Here is a 20,562-nt window from a genome sequence, read left to right on the forward strand (position 1 = left end):
AATGCCAAATTGAATCTTAATTTGTAATGATCAACAGTTTGTTTTTATGCCCTGACAACTGACATTTACATTTTCAAACTCTTCAAATTACCTTCGTACAGCAGTAAATACTTTTACCATGGAGGATTTTAACCATATTACCCTCCCCTACCTGAAGTAAAAAAACATCCACCCATGCAGAACCATAAATTCCAAGTTTTGGTTCTTCAAGAGGCTTTATTATAAAAGAAATCCTTGATAAAATAACACTTTCAAATAACAAGGAGCAAACGCATTAACTTTTTCAAGAAATCGGGAAGAAGCCTTAGCAACACAACACTAAACAAAAATGTAAAGATTCAATGAGTGGAGAACTGACAAAGCCTGACAACACAAGCTTAAGCAAAGTAAAGCCTACTTCTAACTTTAACCGATTACATTTGTAGAGGCATAAAGCGAACAAGTACTTTAAAGCAACGCAACAACGTCTTTGGGCAAAACTCTGGACAATTCTGCATTTTACATTTGCAAAAAGAGTAGACGGCTCTTCTGTATGAAAAATCAATACATTTCACGCTCACTTCACATTTTAGATTTACCCCAGTGGGGGGAAAAAACTTGTAACATGTTCACAACCAAAACGGAGGGATAATGTGGGACAAAGTAGGACGGCTCACTCAATCACTGACGTCCATGTCCTCTTCATGGTGGTCGTCAGCTCCGTTAACTTTGGCCTTCGCATGCCGCGCCGTGCCGTTTCCTTCTACAGACTGAGGAGACAGAGCGGAGTCATCAGAATCCTTCCTGTCCTCCCGCTCCTTCTCGCTGTCGTAGCCTTGCTCTTCTTCATCATAATCCCTGGTGATCTGTGGAAGGAAACCGATGGATGTGACATTTTAAAGCATAAACGCCCCCAAGTCTGGTTTACATCAGAACAGAAAAGCTCACAGAGTGTTAAGAATGAAGACTGAGCGTCAAATATACTAAACCAACCTTGACATCTCCTTTCTCTCCGTCTGATTTCCTCTCCCGCTCCCGCTCTCGCTCTCGGTCTTTGTCTTTGCTTTTCTTTTTCTTGCTGCTGGAGCGTTCACGTTCGTCACTCTTGCGCTCTCTGTCACTCTTGCGCTCTCTGTCTCTTTCCTTATCCTTCTTCTTTTCCTTCTTGTGTCTTGTAGAGGGAGGAGAGGAAAAGGCATGCGTGTCAGAAAATGCCAAAAGGATATTTGGACCAAAGAAAAAAAATGACAGACTGTACCTTTTGGTTCTGGTTGGTGTTTACACTGGCTATTTACAAATGAACCAATAGCTGTGAGCATGAATTTGAAAATTACTGACTAGACTGTCTGGGTGGCAGTAACACTTATGCTGACATGCACACATTTTACCAAATAATTAGAATGAAAACAAGTTGCTTTTAAGTTTGGTTCCTTGACATATTTTTCATAGGTTTTCTGAAGGTCCTTAAAGTCTAAAATTTGTCAATAATTTGAATTTGAGGCCTTAAAATGTGACAGAGGTAAGCAAAATGTCTTGAATACAATTTTGACATGCCTTGGATTATGAAGTTTATCTTATTTTTCTAAAGTTACATTAACTTCAGTCTCACTTTTAAATGTATTTTTGGGAGGAAAAGAGTATTGACTGTTACACACACTGTTAACTACAAAACAAAACCAACATTGAACCAATAACCACAAATGCAAGTCAGTTAAAATTGTTTCTGTTAGTGTTACTTTAATCTAATATGGTTAAGTGCAAGTTCAGTGAGTTCTGGCTTGAGAACGGCTCATTTATTGCTCGGTTGAAGCCTGTTGAAAATAACTAATTTGAAACCTGTTGCACCTTGTGCAAGAAAACATTACAATTAGGAACGCTGGTTAAAAAGGCATTAGAGTTGCATGGGAAGTCAGAAAAAATTAAGGTGCATAAAAACCACCATCCCCAAAAATATTGTTCCGGATTCACCTCGGGACCATCACTGAATTCCCGCCCCACTCTAACAACGTTCTGAGACTTTCCTTCATATCCTTCAGACCTCTTTTTTGCCAGTATGGACTTGATATAGGTCTTAAATTTTATTGACAATGGTGTTAATAGTCTCACATTTAACTCACTAAAATCTGCAGAATAGTAATAGTATTTTAGTTTTCTTATTGATACTAAAAACAGTTACTACAGTAAAATCCTGTAGTTCAATTTACTTATTTTAGCAGATTTACCTTCCTTACCAATTCAATTCAGCATAGTTTTTTGTTTGTACTTCCTATACACGTTAAATTTATTACTGCATTGTTTTTATTCCTATGTTACTATGTTACTACCTATACTTTTTGAGCAATCTCTGGCACAAGAATTTCACACAGGATTAATAAAGTTCTCTCTTATCCATAAATATTTCATACCAACCTTCGTGGAGACGGAGACCTGGAGATTCTCCTTTTAGGAGACTTTATGGGGGATCGACTACCACTTCGACTTCTCCTGCGTCTCCTGTGCAGCAGAACAGAACAGAAAACTGACAACTTCATTTAGGAACTTAGAAACTAAGAAGTCTGGGCGGCTGCAGTCTAACGGTTTGTATGCATTTTCCAATCATTGTACTCACCGGCTCCCGCTGCGTGACCTCCTGGCTGTGCTGTAGCTTTTTGGTGGAGTTTTGGATCGTCTCCTCCCTGAATCATCTTTCTTTCTATCTCTGTAGGTAAATTTGATGTAAGATCTCAGACAGGCTCAAATACATCTTTAACTATGACACGTAATAAAGCAGGCTTAACAGTTATCCCACCTGGACCTGCTTCGAGATCGCCTGCCTCGGTCTCTGGAGTAGGCGCGTTTCCTGCGGGGACTTTTGGAGCGCCTCCGGCTTCTGGAAGTTGACCGTCGCCGTGATCTGCTCCTGGATCGCCTGCAACCATTCAGACCATTGTCATTTTAACTTTGCTCTTCTTATACAACTCAGTTTCAACAAGGGCTGCACAATGTGATAAAAAATTGCAGTTATGATCATTTTTTTCAATCACAATTTTCATTTGTAACATTTTTATGGTCTGTACCAAACAAACGTCTTTGAGTCTGGAGAATAAGATTTACAGGGCATCTCTGCAGCATTACTGTACTACATTATAATGTTTGGTCACAGCTTTTCTGATTTGGATATTGCACCATATCGCAATTTTAATGGTATTTCGATTAATTTTTTACCCCTTAACTCTTCAGATAATGTACAAAAGTTATCACCTGTGTCGTGAACGTGATCTGGACCTCCTCCTTCTGGACCTCGACCTGGATCTAGTGCGGGACTGAGTGCGCTTCTTTTTGCTGTCCATATCTGCAGGACAAAAAAAAATGCTGAGTACTGTCAGTGCACAAAGGACCTTTTCAGGCAACACCCACGAAAATAAGAATTATGCTGCTGAACACTGCAATGCAGCTTTCATGCACTCACTTCCAGGTTCAATAGCAGCAGAAATGAGCGACTGGGCCTCTCTGACTCTCTTCATGGCCTCTTCGATCTCTTTATTTGATGCGTCAGCCTTCAGACTTGCGCTCAGGTTTAAGCCTGCAGCCAAAGGATTGAGTCTAAACAAAGGAATATTAATTAGTTGACTCATCATTGCAAAAAACACACCAACACATCTATTTCCTTATTCTGCAATTTAAAACTGCATTCAGGCACTTTTCAGAGGACAAAGAAGCTTCTTTATTATGACTTACTTTGGATCTGTCATGAACTTTAACAGCTGATCAGCAGCCTGTAAAAACAGCAGGAACAAGGGTGCAGGTTTGTCAAATATATTGCACATCTCACTACGCAGGTTTTGGAAAAGATTTACTAATCAATCGGTCGATCAAGACAACCTCTCACCTGGGGATTCATGTTGGGCCCTGGGAATCCAAATGCAGCCATTGCGTCCATGTTTGGAGCACCGAAAGGGTTCCCGCCCATCTGGATCAAAACAAACACGCACAAACATTTTGTGATGCTCTCCTACTGTTGCTTTCATATGTTACAAGTGTTAATACATAATTTCAGTTCCAAATTACCATTAGAACTGCAAACTGCATCTCTTTCATCAGACTGTACACCTAAGTCTATTCTGTGATATTCTTTTGATAATTTATGTGATATGTTTTCAATTCCATTCCTACCGTGAACCTTCGAACCCCTCACTTTGAAAACCTCTGGACTTAACAATTCATTGTGAGAATAAACAGATTAATCAATAATAAAAAAAAAAATAATTAGCTGCAGCTCTATCAACATCACACAAAACATCACTTACACATAATGAATGGCAATTTTAAAGTGTGAAAACTGAAACATGATAACTAATTTCCCTAATTTTGCACCTACTTATTGAAATAGGCCTTTTTATACTTTTAAAAAGAACTGCAAAGATTACACATAATAAACTGAACTTGAGACGTGAGACTGCTTTCTCAACTGCAATTTCCAAGGTCAAGACTGAACTTTTACTTTTACTAAAACTATTAAGCCAACATGGACAAGAAGTCCTAAAAGTGCTTTATTTTTTTATGCCTGTAATTTCCATGACAACTGAGCAAACTCCATCTGCCGATGAAGATAATGTGATGTTATGAAAAGCTCCAGAACTGCAACCAAACTGACTTTTGAGGTGAGATTGTTATATATTGAAAATATAATTTGTTGATTTTACATCCCTGCTTCTGCATGACAACAGCAAATCCTCTGGAGCATCATTTCCTGCTAAAATGGGTAAACTTCTATGTCAAACAGAATTTTTTTTATTTATAAAAATATTTTTGTAAGGTCATGCACTAGACCAGGCCTATTTGACAACCAGCCTGCAGACCGAGTATGATGGCCCACGAGGCTACCTGTTAACCAGACTGGCATGTTTGTGATATGATAAATAAAGCTAAGGTACATATCTCTGAGCTGCTTTGACACATCTGAACCATACACTGCATAATCCTTATAAGGTATTGGTTATGTCTTTTTAAAATATGTGCTGTGAGTAGCCCTTGGTCATAACAATACCATTAAAGTGAAAGAAAGGGGATCACTGTGACTGGTTTATTCCATGTTGTAATATATCTATTAATATTATGCTGTAAGAATTATTTATAGCAAATAGCTGACAAAGTATTCTGTGTGACCCACAAACCCCCAGTGATTTTCCTATCTGGGCTACAGCCCAGAACTAAATGACTGAATTTATTTCCCCTTACTCAGAGACACCGTATCAAACAGTGAGTTGAGAAGTCTTACAGGTGGATTGGGGATGGGATTGGGCGTCGGAAGAAGTCCTCCTCCTGGCAGAATTCCTGCAACAGCGTTTGCTGGCGCCAACAGTGACAAAGCTTTAGCCTCATCTGGAATAGATCCTACAGGAAAATAAAAACAGGCATTAGGACAGAACTTAACACACATCAACTACAGAGAAGACATGTTGGAAAAGACAAAGAAAAACAAAGTCTTCACACTGCATTTCTCCAAATTAGGTTCAACAACATGGTTACCTTACAGATCAGAGAAGAGTTCCCTGAATTCAACATAATCATTGCAGTGACATAACTATTGCTGGAATAAATCACACTACTCCAATGAACACTGCCAAGAATATATCACCTGCGTGTGTTTTTTAAGTCATGAACCAAACGTTAGCAAGCACAGCTGCTTCTCCAGTTGGGTGTGCCCTCAATTTTCATTTAGACGTTTACTGAAACAAGCGACTCACGTTGGCGGCTTCGCTACTAAAAGCACACAGAGAAAAATCGAGATACACACAACAGAGAGAATTTTAGGGACTTGGCAAGAACACTATACAAGCTATCAGTGTCTACTTACCAAAAACACAAATGTCAGATACACTAAATGACAATAGCAGAATTCAGGATGGGTAGCGTGGCTGCTGCACATCATTATTCTAGTAACCTTACCTGCCACTGCATCAATTAACCAAACCTAGGCAGAGGATAGCTGGTTTGATTAATCTGCGCTAGCACAGGCCAATTAAATAAATCATTTTATCAACTTTATTTGCAACATACCACTGATTTTATTTCTTAAAAAATGGCCCAAATGAAGACATAAACACCTCATAATCATCTCACAGTAAATCCACCCCCAAAACGCTATCACAAAAAGACATGACCTTAATATGGACACACAACAATGACAACATTTAAATAAAAGAGCACACTGAAGAGAGAAAATTGCTGCAGGAGACAAAACTGTTGGATGGTATTTTCAGCAGGGCCTGGTATACAGGACTGGCTGAGCCAGGAAAAAGAACTGTAAAACACAACAACAAAAGAAGAAGACCACTGTTAAAGAGAGAATATTTTACCAACATTGTGTCGTGTCTGGCATGTTGGGCATCTTACACAACTTATGATGAGATGTAGTATGACTATTATGTCAGATAACCAATCATTGACTTCTGTTGTCCCTGTTAAGTCCTAGAATTAGCTGCTCACATGTGATTAAGTATGTATGTGTGTGCAGTGTCGCTTTTTGCACAAGTGATTACTCACACCCAGTATGTTTGCACATACACATGACTTTAACCTCCAGACCCAAAAATCTGCCTTTCAAAGTTTTTTTTTCTCTCAAGAGTTAATTTACACATTTTTATAGGATAAGGCTGGTGATTTTAAAATTTTCAACAAATCCCATGGAAAGACCAAAACAAACAATGGTAGCCATTCTCAAAACTTTCTGACTTTTAGGGCTATACCTTGTCTGTTCTCAGCCCCAATCCCATTTGTTACCACTGAAATCTTCAAAAACAGGTCACAAATATGCAATTTTTAGAAAAAGCAAAGAAATTTCCTAAAACAATTGGGAACAGCAAAAGTTACTCAAACAGGAGTAAACAGTGCATTTTGAAGACTATTTTCAGTGGCAGATTAATAGACATTTGGTGTGCTAGTGAGTAGAGCTGCAACGATTACTTGATTAGAGTCTGTGTAAAGGAAATTCAGATCATCTTCTAAACATCGACTCATGAAAAAACATTACCATCCTGTGGCATATTGAGAGTAACAGGGTTGATTCTCAGGTAGGTCATTGTCCTCTCACTCTGATGGCTCAAACATGACTGTACAAGTCCAATAAAGTTTTTTCTTTTTGAGATAGCAGAGAAGAGAAACTGGCTAGTTCCAGATTCTTAAATGTGAGGATTTGATGCTTTTCTTTGTCATTTATGAGAGTTAATGAAGAGTCTTTGTGTTTTGGACTGTTGGTTGGACAAAAGAAACAACTTGACAAAATCAATTTGAGCTCTAGGAAATTGTGATAAGGACCAATTTTTTGACATTTTATAGACCAAACGATTAACAGGATTATTGTGAAAATAATCAGCAACTGTTAATGAAAAATAATCATTAGTTACAGCTCTACTAGTGAGTATTAGCAGCTGCAGGAAGGTGCCTGCGGCCGTGCCTGCATTCATCATGATGAACAGATATGTCATCCAGTGCCTTGGTGTGGCTCACTGATATGTTTTTAATAGTTTTTGGACAACAATGGTATTTTGGTCTTTTCATGAGATTTGCTGACATCAAATTTAGAGAATACTGCCAACCTCATCCATTTTGGCCATAAACTGACTGATCAGAAGTGTTGCAGAACAATGCTAAATGAGCACTGCCTCGGGGTACGTCACTGACATCTGACCTTTATACTAAACCACCTAGAAAAGGCAAATTAGACAGAAGGGAAGAGAAAGAGAAGGCAGAGAGAGAATAGAGGACACAAAGAGTGGGGAGGGACTTGAATGCTTGCTGGCCTTTGCAAATGTCTATAATCCCCTGTTGGCAGGCAGAGGACCACTTTCAGCCATCAACGAGGGGGCTGCTTTTGCCTTCTTCACTACAAAAATCACACACACACACACACATACACACACACAAATAACAGAGAGAAGTTTAACAGAGGATAGTCCAATATGGGGGAGAAAATAAAATGCATATGGTTAAGATTTTAAACAACTTCACTTGTGAATTTTGATGCGTCTGCGGCGCTCGCAGCTTGAGACTGTTCAGCTCTGTAAAGCAGATTTTGGTATACTGTGTTTTCTAAAAACAAAATACGTTATTGTTTTAGGCAGAGGTATACAGCTTGATATGTATTTATTTTTGATAAAATCCAGTTGAAGAATATATCATTGTAGTGGTTAAACAGATAAGGGATGTGCCACCACAGTATAGCAAAAATCTGACAGAGGTCTGCTCCTTTTTAAACACTTCTCAATGACAACGGGAAGGAATGGCACTGCCAGTATCATTCAAATTATCTCAAAAAGCTCGTATAAAAAGGCAGAGGTAAGTTGACATGTGCAATTCACAAATGGGATGTATGAAATCATTTTTACTCTTTTTATATTTTCACTAGAGTCATGCCATTCAATCAACATGAACCACTCATACCAGAGAATAACGAAGAGACAAACCTTCAGCAAACGGGACCACGATCAACGCTCTGTCCACAAACACGGTGTTTGTCAGATGTTGTGACACTCCAACAGACTCTGGCTCCTGGAACTTCACAAAGCACACCCGCGATGTCACTGGCATCGGAGAGTCACTATTAAGGGAGCAAAAAATACTACATTAAATGGTGCAAAATTGCAATCTTGAAATGCATCTTTTTTTAGTCCAGTCTTTTAACAATGTGATGTGTCCAAACCACACCTACAGGCTTTGTTATGACCCTAGTTGTGGATTTGGCTCATTCACAATTAAATGTAACAAATACATTAAGTGCATCCTTCAAATCACAAGAGACAGGATGTGTAGTTTGATTTTGCTTTGTGGTAATTTTTTCCGATTGTTCTTGCTATGTTTTGAATGTTTACTTTGGTTTGATTTGATTGTGATGTGCGTGGTGAAAACGGGTGAAAAGCTGGAATATTCATATCTAATGCAAAGTCTATTGATAAAATATTAAAAACAGGAGGAAGAGTATCCACATCTTCCTACTCATTTTGGAAAATATTTATCGTGAGTTTGGTGGTAACTGCTCTGCAGTTTGTAGAATGATGCAATTAACTTATTTATTGATTAGTTGATCAACATTAAATTAATCAAGTCAATTATCAAGCAAAATGACAAAGACTTCCAGGTTCTTGCTTCTAAAATGTGAGAATGTGCTGCTATTTTCTCTATTTTCTATCCTTGGGTTTTAGATTTTTGGCTAAATAAGCATTTTCAAGTATTTCCCCATTGATCCAAAACATAATTAACAGATTAAGCATTAAAAACATTGATTGTATATGATGTGCAATGTTAAAATACTTAGTAGTATTTAGTAATGAACATGATGGAAATGATGATCAAGATATAGCAAATCAAAACTGTGACAACAAACAAGGAAACAAATCAAACGTTTGTCTCACTCAGACAAAAGCATGAAATGGTTAAAAAAAAAATAATAGATCGAAATATTTACTTGTCTCATAGCGTTGATATCCCTTGAGTATTTTTATTTATATTATTCTTAACTTATATTCTTTTCCCGAACTTCCATATTAAAACATACTGGGGAAATGAAGGTGTGATTTCACTGCTGTAAAAAGTAAAATACTACAGTAAGTTAATATTACAATCCATATAAATTTAAGAAATTATATATTTGTTGGCCCATTGAAGCAACTGATAACTTCATTACAAGCTACAATTTAGAGGAAACAAGAAACGTTTGTGTACGTGTGTAAGACATGATCAACAAGTCAAATTACGATGGACGTGCATGCAATATCAATTGGTGTTAGCCAAGTTAGCAAGTTAGTTAAGTGTTAAGTTACTGTTTGGTTAGCTACAATTCTGGTTAGCACATTAGCCCGCCGTTTGATTTCTACAACTGTGGTAGAAACACACAGGTTATCTGTGGCGGCATTACCATTTAAGTTAATTATTAAATTAGTATCTGGTAAACTCACTCTGGTGGAAATAGTTTGAGTTCTTCGATGGTTCCCAGAAAGCCGAACAGTGTTCTCATCTGCTCCGATGTTGTGCTCGGTGACACATTGGTCACCTGAACCACCTTCGTGGTGTAATTCATTTTACCGAATACAATCGTTTAAATAACAGCACTTGACGTTAACAAATAAACTTAAATTAGTCTAACAGTTAGCCGCTCCTTATTTAATCCGTTTGTTTGTAGGTAATTAGCGGGCTAGCGACTACATCTACAGAGTGTAGCATTCCACCGCCATATTGTATTTCTCAAGGGAAGTGCGCATGCGCATATACAACGCTGTGGTTGTGTCTCGTCTCAGGATGGTAACCTGAGACAAGCGAAACATCTCGCGAGAGTGACCATTTTAACCTAAAACATCATCTTTCCCTGTCCTTAATCAAGTATGTTTGTCCCTCGAACTAAGTAGGTCTTAAGCACCGCGCTGACACAAAGCGCATAAAACATAAATGCCTGGTACAACGTGCATATTCAAAAACAATGGTTACAAATCTCGCGAGAGTTTAACACACTCTACGGTCCCATCTAGACACGACCAAATGTCACTGTTGCAGAAAATAACACGATTCATGAATATCATGAAAATCGGGTTATTATCGTTTTAAATGTATTTTTCGCCTACTCTAATCGATTGATAAATGTTAGTTTTGCTCACGCTACTCCGACACTAGTATAATGTAGGATCAGTTTTGAACTGCAATCAGTAACCAACAGAGGTCTCCCTCCGCTTTTATAGATCATGTAAACAAGGATGCGGCCAAAGAGGCACAATAAATATTGATGGGAAAAATCATCTTTATCTTTATCTTACCATATCCAGTGTTGGGGGTTTACCAAACTATTAGCCACAATGAAAAGTATTAAATAACTTGTCAAACTCAAATTATTTTCAAAAAGTAATTTATATGCATCCAAACTACATCACAGGAAACTATCACAGTCTGTGTCTGAAAGTAGGTGTGTTTAATTTGGGGACTGGGGCAGGCCAGTTCTGACTTAGGCAGCCTCAAAACTGATTTACAGAGAGCTTTAATTTAATTATAGATATCAGTTATTCCTTTTTTCACTTGTAAGAATAACAATCACAGGTGGAATTTCCACATGCAGAAAATGATAGTGAATAGTGCAAATGTAATATTTATTTGTATATGTAGGTCTGTGTCAGTGGAGATATCTACAATGACATTTTGACTAATGGGTTGAAAGCGAGCATCAAAATTATAATGAAAAACTGATCATTTCCACTAATCGTACCACATATCACAATTTCAATCAAAGTATTAAATTGTGCAGCTCATATCAACAATTGACATTTCCATTTAGTAAACTGCAGGTATCAGTAATTGTGTATATCATTAATTTGTATTGCAACTAGGCAAAATTACATTATGGATATGTAAACCTGGAATTAGTACATGTCAGAACTGAATTCTGTGTATCTGTAATTAAGTTTGAATAGAAGTAAATTGTACAAGTTAGTTGTAAGTTAATATACCTACAATGGACATTTTTGCTAGTAAATAATCAATTGTTGATGTCTAGAATTAACATTTTGACCAATGAGAAATGATTTGTAGATATCTTGAATTAGAAATGCTACTAAAATACATTATGAATATGTTGGTGAGGGATTCTAAATAGTCAAAAAGCAGTTGTTCATATCTACAATTGCTATTACAGCTGCTGATTAGATGTTAAAAGGGACATACAGTTTGTTATTGTAACATGCAGGTTTGTTCCATGATAAAAATTCTGCGTTTTGCTTATTAAACTTAGTCCATATGTGTTGGCTGCAGGAGCCACATCACAACACTGCCACTGACAAAACCGCCTCTGGTGAAACTCGCTGTACTAATGGTGTTTTTCCCAGGAGGAACAATGCAGCGTTTGTCTTCAGGCTACGTCGAGTGTAATCCCTACACCTGGATTATAGCTGCACCGAGACAAGCAAATTAAGGCATTTTCTGTTTGAGCCAGAGAACCACTGTGCAATCATCATGCTGTGCAAGATCGACTAATAATAGCAACGAAGGCTCACTGTTATTGTTATTTCACAATGGATCCATTCAAGTATTATTTAATCTAAAATAATGGAGTACTATTGTCCTAAAGAGGTGTGAGGTTTGGCCAATTCAACCTTAATCCCAGTTATTTTATTTATTTATTTATTTCGATAAATTCACGCCTAAAAATAATCTAAAAGTGTAACCAAGCCAGTCAGTTTGTTCTGGCTATATGTTCTGAATTTCTGAACTTAAATCACATTCATTTCTGTTTTCCTGCTCCATGCTGTTCTGCAGCCCTATACATTGAATTCATACTATGAAATATACTGCACTTAGTATGACTCAGCATGATATCTTAATGCACAAAATCTGAACAACTGATGCAACTGAAAAAACAAACAAACACGTGCACTATTTCAACACATTTGCCAATTCTGTGCAATAAATATTCCCTGCAATAAATCCGGTTTGTGAGTTGTGGCTGTTGAGTCACCCAGCAGAGGATATTGGCACAATGGGATTCTTGTTCACGGTGCGACCTGATTGGTCTGGAGAAGGGTTTACGGCGCAGATTGCAGTGACCATGAGGGGGACTGGGGGAATAAATACCCCAAATCCACTGGGAGAGCAGAGACTTCCAGTTCAGAAGTGACCAGAGGTTTTCTCAAGAGTTTGCTGTGTGTGGTGCCACAACAAGAAGGAAACATGGTCAGCCGGTGAGTTTCTGATAAATTACAACTATTACAAATATTATCTTGAGTACCAAGAGGGGGCAGCATATGTGAAAACTAGTTTACTCAGCAATGGGTTTTGTATATATTGTAATGTTATTTTCCACAGACATTGTCTTAAACTAAGTCCTCTGACTTTTACACTGTGACTTAAATGGCTTAAGTGTGTCTGCAGCTGGTTAAGCTCCTGAGGGATTTAAAAGCTCATATTGAATTCTTAGAACTGCATGACCTGTCAGAAATGCAGCTTTTAGTGACTTAAAGTAATAATAATACAAAAATAATAAACTATTTGTATAGCAGCTTTCATACAAGATAAAATACTAAGCTTAAGATGATAATAGAATATATAGATTGCATTTTAACATTGACAACCCATTTGATAATAGTAAGTAAAAGTATGATTTATAAAAAGGAATGAAAATAGAATGCATTGAATGCATGACGTAAGATGGTCTGGAAAATAACAGACTCATGCAAAATTCATTAAATTGAATTAACTTGGCTGCATGTTCAATGTTGATGTCTTTCACTTTTCGATAACAGATTTGAACACCCAGCTGGTGGCTACAAGAAGATTTTTGAGACATGTGAGGAGCTGTCGGAGCCTCTTCCAGCAACAGTCACAGGTTTGTTTGCATCTTTCAGACAGAAATAGACTCATTCTGTGACACTCATATACTGACAGCAGAGAACAGCATCCAGAGTAGACAGTGAAAGCATTTTTTACAAACCTATACAACTTAAAACAATGTCCGATTTGTGTTTGTTACGGTGGTGTTTCACAGGTAGGATTCCTTCATTTCTGAAGGGAAGTCTTCTCCGTTTGGGTCCTGGACTCTTCGAGGTTGGAGATGAACCGTTCTATCACCTCTTTGACGGTCAGGCCCTCATGCACAAATTCGACTTCAAGAACGGCCAGGTCACCTACTACCGAAAGTAAGACTTTAAGGACATCAAAAGTGTTTTGACAGTTTTCTGTATATTTGCATCATTACATTAGTGCCATGTGGCAAAATCAGCCTGCATAGACTTGAAACATGAGTATATGTGAGCACCAGTTTTTTGTTAATGTTGCATGGAAATGCTGTGGAGAGTTTTCCAACTAAGCTGCTCATGCATCTGTATTAACAACATGAAATTATATCATAACTACAATTATGATTTTGTTTAAAAGTATGGTCAACATGATGGATTACCTAACTCAGTGCAAGTTCTTTGCAAATTGATTTTTTCATGTTTATGCTCAAAGAGGAGTTTAGGTTTTGATTTACAGAAATGAAAAACCTCAGGCTCTATTCAGTTATTTGCCTTTTAAACACTTGTATTTAAAGGGCAGCCTCTTAGGAAATAATAAAGGTTTTCAACATATTGAATGATGAATTTCAATTTCACAGTGAATGTTTAATGTTTTGGGATGAAAGTCTTTTCCACTCTTTCCTCCATGTAGGTTTGTCAGAACAGATGCCTACGTGAGAGCCATCACAGAGAAGCGTGTTGTGATCACCGAGTTCGGCACCTTTGCGTATCCTGATCCCTGCAAAAACATTTTCTCCAGGTGAGTTTCAAATAAACACACCAAATTTTCTCCAACTCGCCCTCACTATCAGCTACTACACTCCCATATAAGTATGTATTAAGTGAAAAAGTATAAAATCCTCACAATCAAGAAGCTTTGTACAATAACATGTTTTTGCAAGAAAAATTACTTAAACAATGTTAAAAATAGTTGCTAATTTTTTTTTTCAGCTATACTTGTATACACGGTTAGGTAGTTTTAATTTATTTTAAAAATCTATAGAATTCATATTTTATAAGCTTCTTGTGTTTTTATGCAAAAAGCAGTAACTAAAGCAGTCAAATAACTGCAGTGAAGTAAAAACATTTCCCTTTGAAATGCAGAGTAAAAGTAGAAAGTTGCATGAAAAGACAAGACTGAAGTAAAGTACATTACCTTTGTAAAAACATGTTTATATTAAATGTAATCTTTTTTGTCTTTGCAGGTTTTTCTCTTACTTCAAGGGTGTTGAGGTCACAGATAACTGCCTGGTGAACGTTTACCCCGTCGGTGAGGATTTTTACGCTGTGACAGAAACCAACTACATCACTAAAGTAAACCCTGATACCCTGGAGACACTGAAGAAGGTACAGCAATACAAATATATATCACATATCTGAGGTGTGAAAAACTGACTTTACCATATTAAGATCTGTGTATCTCTTCATATTTATTAAAATGCCCCTGTTTTCTGCCCAGGTTGACATGTGCAACTATATCAACATTAATGGAGTGACAGCCCACCCTCATATTGAGAGAGATGGCACAGTGTTTAACATTGGAAACTGCATGGGCAAAGGAGCAACGCTGGCCTACAACATTGTCAGGATTCCTCCCACACAGAAAGGTTCGGAGCATCACTACACATAACAACACACACACACACACACACACACACACACAGGCACTTTAACAGCAATGACCTCTCCTTCAACTCAGCTTCGATTTTATAAACCAAAACATGCTACTAAATGGTAATTCGGGGTTAAATAAAACACTGCGACCCCTCTCAAAAACCAAGCAAAATGTTTTATAAATTTTTTCTCTCTCTCAGGGTTATTGCCTGGAGCTTGATAAATTGAAATAATTCAGAACAGATGCAAATATCTCATTCAGTTGAGCACAGTTATTTCCTTTTTTTGTCAGAAATATTGAAATCACAACTTCTTCACACATTTTTCAATTAAAAAAGCAACATGTATTGGCGTTAATGTCATAAGTGGAATTTAAAGTATGAAACTGTTGTATGTACCTGTTTCAAATATCACAACTTGACCTTTTTCTTTCTTTTTTTTTTTTTAGATAAGTCTGATCCCATTGAGAAGTCCAAGGTGGTGGTGCAGTTCCCCAGTGCCGAGAGGTTCAAGCCCTCCTATGTGCACAGGTGTGTGTGGATTTTTATCAGTAATCCCTTTGGTGTGCTATCAGTGTTGTCACACAAAGTTTGACACTCTCTCCTTAACATTTTCTAGCTTCGGCATGTCAGAAAACTACTTTGTGTTTGTGGAGACCCCGGTGAAAATCAACCTGCTGAAATTCCTGAGCGCTTGGAGCATCAGAGGCTCCAACTACATGGACTGTTTCGAATCCAATGAGAGCCAAGGAGTAAGATTTCTGAGTAGACTGATATTTTTAGAATGGGTTGCACCAACAAAGATTCATTTAATCTAAGATTAGTTCAGATCAAAGTTTAGTAAAACAAAAATGAGTGAATCCAGATTTAAAATTGAAGAGAGCTCTGTCACACAATTAAAAACTAGTTTCTGTTTAACAAGTCCAAGTTGATATTGAATAGACTATATTCAATATGGAGATGCTTCATTACTCAAATAAAACTGATTGATTAATTAATTACAGTAGTGTCAGGACCTAGTAAGTATGAGGGGTGGGGGTGTTGACTTTTGGCTGCTCTGTATTCTTTAACAAAAATAATAAAAAATTATATTGTTTGCTAGGTAGCTAAAAAGTAACAAAATGTAACAGTTTTCTAGCAAGCTAAAAATAAGCTAACAAAACATTACATTGTTTTGTAGCTAGCTAAAAAGTTTTCAGTACATTGTTTGCTAGACTAGTTAGCTAAAAAAAGTTAGTTAGCCTAGCCTTAGTTACTGATGGCTACAGAGAAGCTGACATTTCTCCTCCTTTCAGAATTAATTGTTGACTGAATTAATGGATCAGTATGGCCAAATAATATGAGATTAAATTAATAAGAATAATTTTAATCTTTCTTAATTTTAAAACAGTTGTAAAGTTTGGTGCAACATAACTTAAAATTACGGTTTAAAAATTAATCCTCTCTGCCTCTGAAATTTCATTATATCTCTTTTGATGTATGTTTTGTAGACCTTGTTCCACATTGCCAAGAAAGACCCAGGAGAGTACATTGACCTCAAGTTCAAGGGGGCACCCATCGGCATGTTTCATCACATCAACACCTACGAGGACCAGGGCTTCATTGTTGTTGACCTCTGTGCATGGAAAGGGTAACTAAAGAGTTAACATTAGACTCTAATTTAAACCTTCCTGTGTGTCTTCTGTTGGATGCAGAGATATTGTTGTTTGATATCGTTTGAACTGTTCATTCATGCAGGTTTGAGTTTGTTTACAACTACCTCTGGCTGGCCAACCTGAGAGCTAACTGGGAAGAGGTGAAGAAGGCGGCCATGATGGCACCACAGCCGGAAGTCCGCAGATACGTGATTCCCCTGGACGTCCACAAGGCGAGTCACCTGTTCTACTTACCAGGAGCAGACAGATGGCCACCTACAGAATCAAAGTCTCATGTTGTTTGCTCTCGTGTCATTGTGAATTGATGTAGGAGGAGCAGGGGAAGAACCTCGTCAGCCTGCCGTACACCACAGCCACAGCGGTGATGCACGCTGATGGGATGATCTGGCTGGAGCCGGAGGTGCTGTTCTCTGGGCCTCGCCAAGGTACAAACGCCTTTAATAACTCAGTCATGGTGGACACATTAAAGTTTATTGTTGAGTCTCATTCCCAGGTCGTCAAATACCAACGCTTCGGGTTGCTGGGTTGGACTGACATGACAATGATACTAACTACAAACTTTTAACCTTTATTATATACTGCAAACATCTTGTATGTATCCATTTAATGTTGTTTTTTGTAGCCTTTGAGTTCCCTCAGATCAACTACGAGAGGTATGGAGGGAAGAATTACACATACGCCTACGGTCTGGGTCTCAACCACTTCATTCCAGACAGGGTAAGTTAACAAAATACATTCAGTTGGAAGTGATTCTGTGGACACTCATGAAGCAGCAAAATCATAAAATGTTGGGTTTTCATCTGTATTAACTTAACATGACTCCTATACAGCTGAAAGAAAACATGAAACAGTTGGTGGTTTTGCCTGATGAAGGTCTAGTACCGAAACATCACAAATAAATGATATATTGCCTGTTAGACAGTGTGCGGGAGTCCTTTTGCAACTCCTTGGTCTACTTGCTGTTCTCCAGCGCAGAGACACTTTCTCTGGTCTTCTGCACAGACATGAGTTGAGTCTTCGCCTTCCACCGCACATCAGAAAAAAGTTAGCAAGTTTAGTTTAAGGCCGACATACGCTCTAATTTTTTGGTATTAGTATCTCAATATAATGACTTGGTATCTCAAAATAATGACAAACTTTCTCATTATTCTGAGAAAGTTTATATTGTGATAAAATTTCTTATTTAATTGAGATACTAAGTCATAAGTCATTATTTTGTCAAAGTTTAATTATAATAATTTACAGGATCTTTTTTTCATTACTTTGGCAGAAATGTGCTTTTTTTCTGCTTTTTCATTAATTTTTTTTTTCTTTTACTCATGCAGATCTGCAAGTTGAATGTGAAGACCAAGGAGACTTGGGTGTGGCAGGAACCAGACTCCTACCCCTCAGAGCCGCTGTTTGTTCAGACTCCCGATGGCGTAGACGAGGACGACGGTATGTCAGCATCAACATTAACACAGTATATTTAATCAAACACCTGCTACGAGAGGAAGTATTTAATGATAACGTGGTGCTGTGCCTTTAGGTGTGTTGCTGACGATCGTGGTGGCTCCGGGCTCCCAGAGACCAGGATACCTCCTCATCCTCAATGCCAAGGATCTGTCTGAGATCGCCCGGGCGGAGGTGGAGTGTAGCATGCCTGTCACCTTCCACGGGATGTACAAACCCTAATGATGCTGTTCTCAGGCTTTCAACAGTAGTCTGCCATTACAGGGCTATGGACCGCCACTCAGTATTAAAAACAGGATAAATAATGACTAAATGTATCATCATGTCAAGATAAATAAAGCTTTATCAGTCAAAATGGTTCTATGTTCTCATTTATATTGAATTTGTGTGCCTTTCTGAGCCTAGTTGCTGTGTCCCAACCCTGAATACTCAGCACTGGTTTAATAAAACAAAATATGGGATTTGTTCATACACTGTGAACATTTAATGGTTGGAAAAATAAATTTGACAAGATGAAAACATATGGTTGTTTTGTATTCATCTGTTATGTGTGCTCACTAGCTATTTACAAGGAAGCAGAGGGGCAAACTAAGCTAAGAGATGCTTCTTCAACTGGGCCTTAATCCTCTGTTAAACTTTCTATTTCCAGGCTAAAATACCTTTGAGCGTGACACTAAATTCACTCTTTTAGTTTGGCCACAAGATGTAACCACATGTGTGATGCTTGGCGTTTTCTTGAAACAACATATATTGATTGACGCTATAAATAATCCTTCAGCCTAAATTCTTGAGATATTTGTAGAGATTTAATATGTTGCCACAGAAAATCTTATTATAGTTGCATTTGGACATGTGACCTTTCATTGTCTGCCTGTATCATGTTGCTCAACGATGAATCTGATCTAAAAAGTGAAAGCATGCAGGTCTTGCAACCCTGCAAAGCTGATTAACTCGGTCACTGCTTGATCTGAAGAAAGAAGAAAGAAAGAAAGAAAGAAAGAAAGAAAGAAAGAAAAAACAAAAGTTTCTATTGAGTGTATATAGGGTACACATTCTCATTAAATGCATAAAAATGTTGCATTGTTTTCTAGCTAATGAAAAAGTTACCCAAAAAAGCATATTTTTTGCTAGCTGGGTAAAAATTAAAACAACACATTGAGATTAAAACAACACATTGTTTGCTAGGCTAGCTAGCTAAAAAAGTTAGTTAGCCTTAGCTTATTGATAGCTATAGAAAAGATGTAATTTCTCCTCCTTTAAGAATTAATTGTTGGATGATGCATGGATCAATATGACCAAATAGTAGTAAATTAAATGAATAAGATTAAACTTAATCTTATTAATTTGACAAATACTAAAGCTAAAGACATTCTAAAATGTTACATTGTTAGCTAGCTGGCTAATAAGTTAAAACATTATATTGCTTGATAGCGAGCTAAAAAACAAACAAACAAAACATTATAATGTTTGATAGCTGACTAAAAAGAGTTAACAAAACACTACACTGTTTGGTAACTGCTTAGAAAAGTTAAAATATTACGCTGTTTGCAAATCACCTTTAAAAAGTTAACAAAATGTTTATAAAAGGTTACACTGTTCACCAGGCTAGCTAGCTAAAAAGTTAGCTTGCCTTGTTATCTTACTCATGATGGCTATAGAGAAGCTGTAATTTCACCTCCTTGGTGGCTGAATTAATGGAGCATTAATATTAATACAAAATTAATAATTTTAATATTAATCAGCTTTAAAAATGAATCCTTGCAACCACACCTTAGCATGTTAGTGTGTTCTAATCCTTCAAATTCTCATCATCTCTGCTCTAAACATCTTATATCTATCCCAGTTTATGTTTTATAGACCTTGTTTCATGTTGCCAAGAAAAACCCAGGACAGTACACTGATCACAAGTTCAAAGGGGCACCAACGGGTATCATCGAGTTTCATCACCTCAAAACCTTTGAGTGTCCAGACCCTGTTTGTTTTGGGGGTACACAATATCATTTCAGGTAGTTTTCATATTTTTCTAAAGAAAATGTTAGTCATTTAATAAAAGTATTTTTTTCATACCTAGTTTTAGACTTTAGTGTAGTTTTAGCTAAATACAGGGACCTTGGTTCATATGACAATTTACCTTCTATTTTTGTTATTTAAATTTCACACAGTCCATTTGACTCACATGTTTCCTTACAGCTGATGTAAGCAGAAGAAACAAAGCATCAAACATCACTAATATGCCTTGGACTCGCTTGCAACATCAGTCAAATGGAGAACCCTGATTATGTAGTCACGTTTTCCACTCCGCTGCCAGATTTCAGGATTGCATTAATGAATGGCTCAAAGGAATATTTCACAATCATG

The 20,562-nt window shown here is 37.4% G+C and overlaps 2 protein-coding genes across 2 annotated transcripts; one reads left to right on the forward strand and one right to left on the reverse strand.

Moving 5' to 3' along the window:
• Positions 1–189: 189 nt before the first annotated feature.
• LOC146317736 (uncharacterized) lies at positions 190–10,209 on the reverse strand. The gene is made up of 12 exons (XM_084732095.1): positions 9,912–10,209; positions 8,424–8,557; positions 5,237–5,352; positions 3,848–3,928; positions 3,697–3,734; positions 3,428–3,561; positions 3,220–3,310; positions 2,768–2,887; positions 2,588–2,677; positions 2,389–2,472; positions 973–1,150; positions 190–845 (listed from the first exon to the last, which is right to left on the reverse strand). Exons 1-12 carry the CDS (start codon positions 10,031–10,033, stop codon positions 657–659), a joined length of 1,377 nt encoding a protein of 458 aa, XP_084588221.1. The 5' UTR covers positions 10,034–10,209; the 3' UTR covers positions 190–656.
• Positions 10,210–12,522: 2,313 nt separating this feature from the next.
• rpe65a (retinoid isomerohydrolase RPE65 a) lies at positions 12,523–18,725 on the forward strand. The gene is made up of 14 exons (XM_084732911.1): positions 12,523–12,671; positions 13,233–13,315; positions 13,475–13,625; positions 14,137–14,244; positions 14,690–14,831; positions 14,944–15,091; positions 15,547–15,628; positions 15,717–15,849; positions 16,588–16,727; positions 16,835–16,964; positions 17,063–17,177; positions 17,375–17,469; positions 18,078–18,189; positions 18,281–18,725. Exons 1-14 carry the CDS (start codon positions 12,661–12,663, stop codon positions 18,424–18,426), a joined length of 1,596 nt encoding a protein of 531 aa, XP_084589037.1. The 5' UTR covers positions 12,523–12,660; the 3' UTR covers positions 18,427–18,725.
• Positions 18,726–20,562: the final 1,837 nt, after the last annotated feature.

This window comes from Lutjanus erythropterus, chromosome 12 (genome assembly GCF_056507025.1).
Source record: "Lutjanus erythropterus isolate fLutEry1 chromosome 12, fLutEry1.hap2, whole genome shotgun sequence".
Classification (NCBI taxonomy): domain Eukaryota; kingdom Metazoa; phylum Chordata; class Actinopteri; order Lutjaniformes; family Lutjanidae; genus Lutjanus; species Lutjanus erythropterus.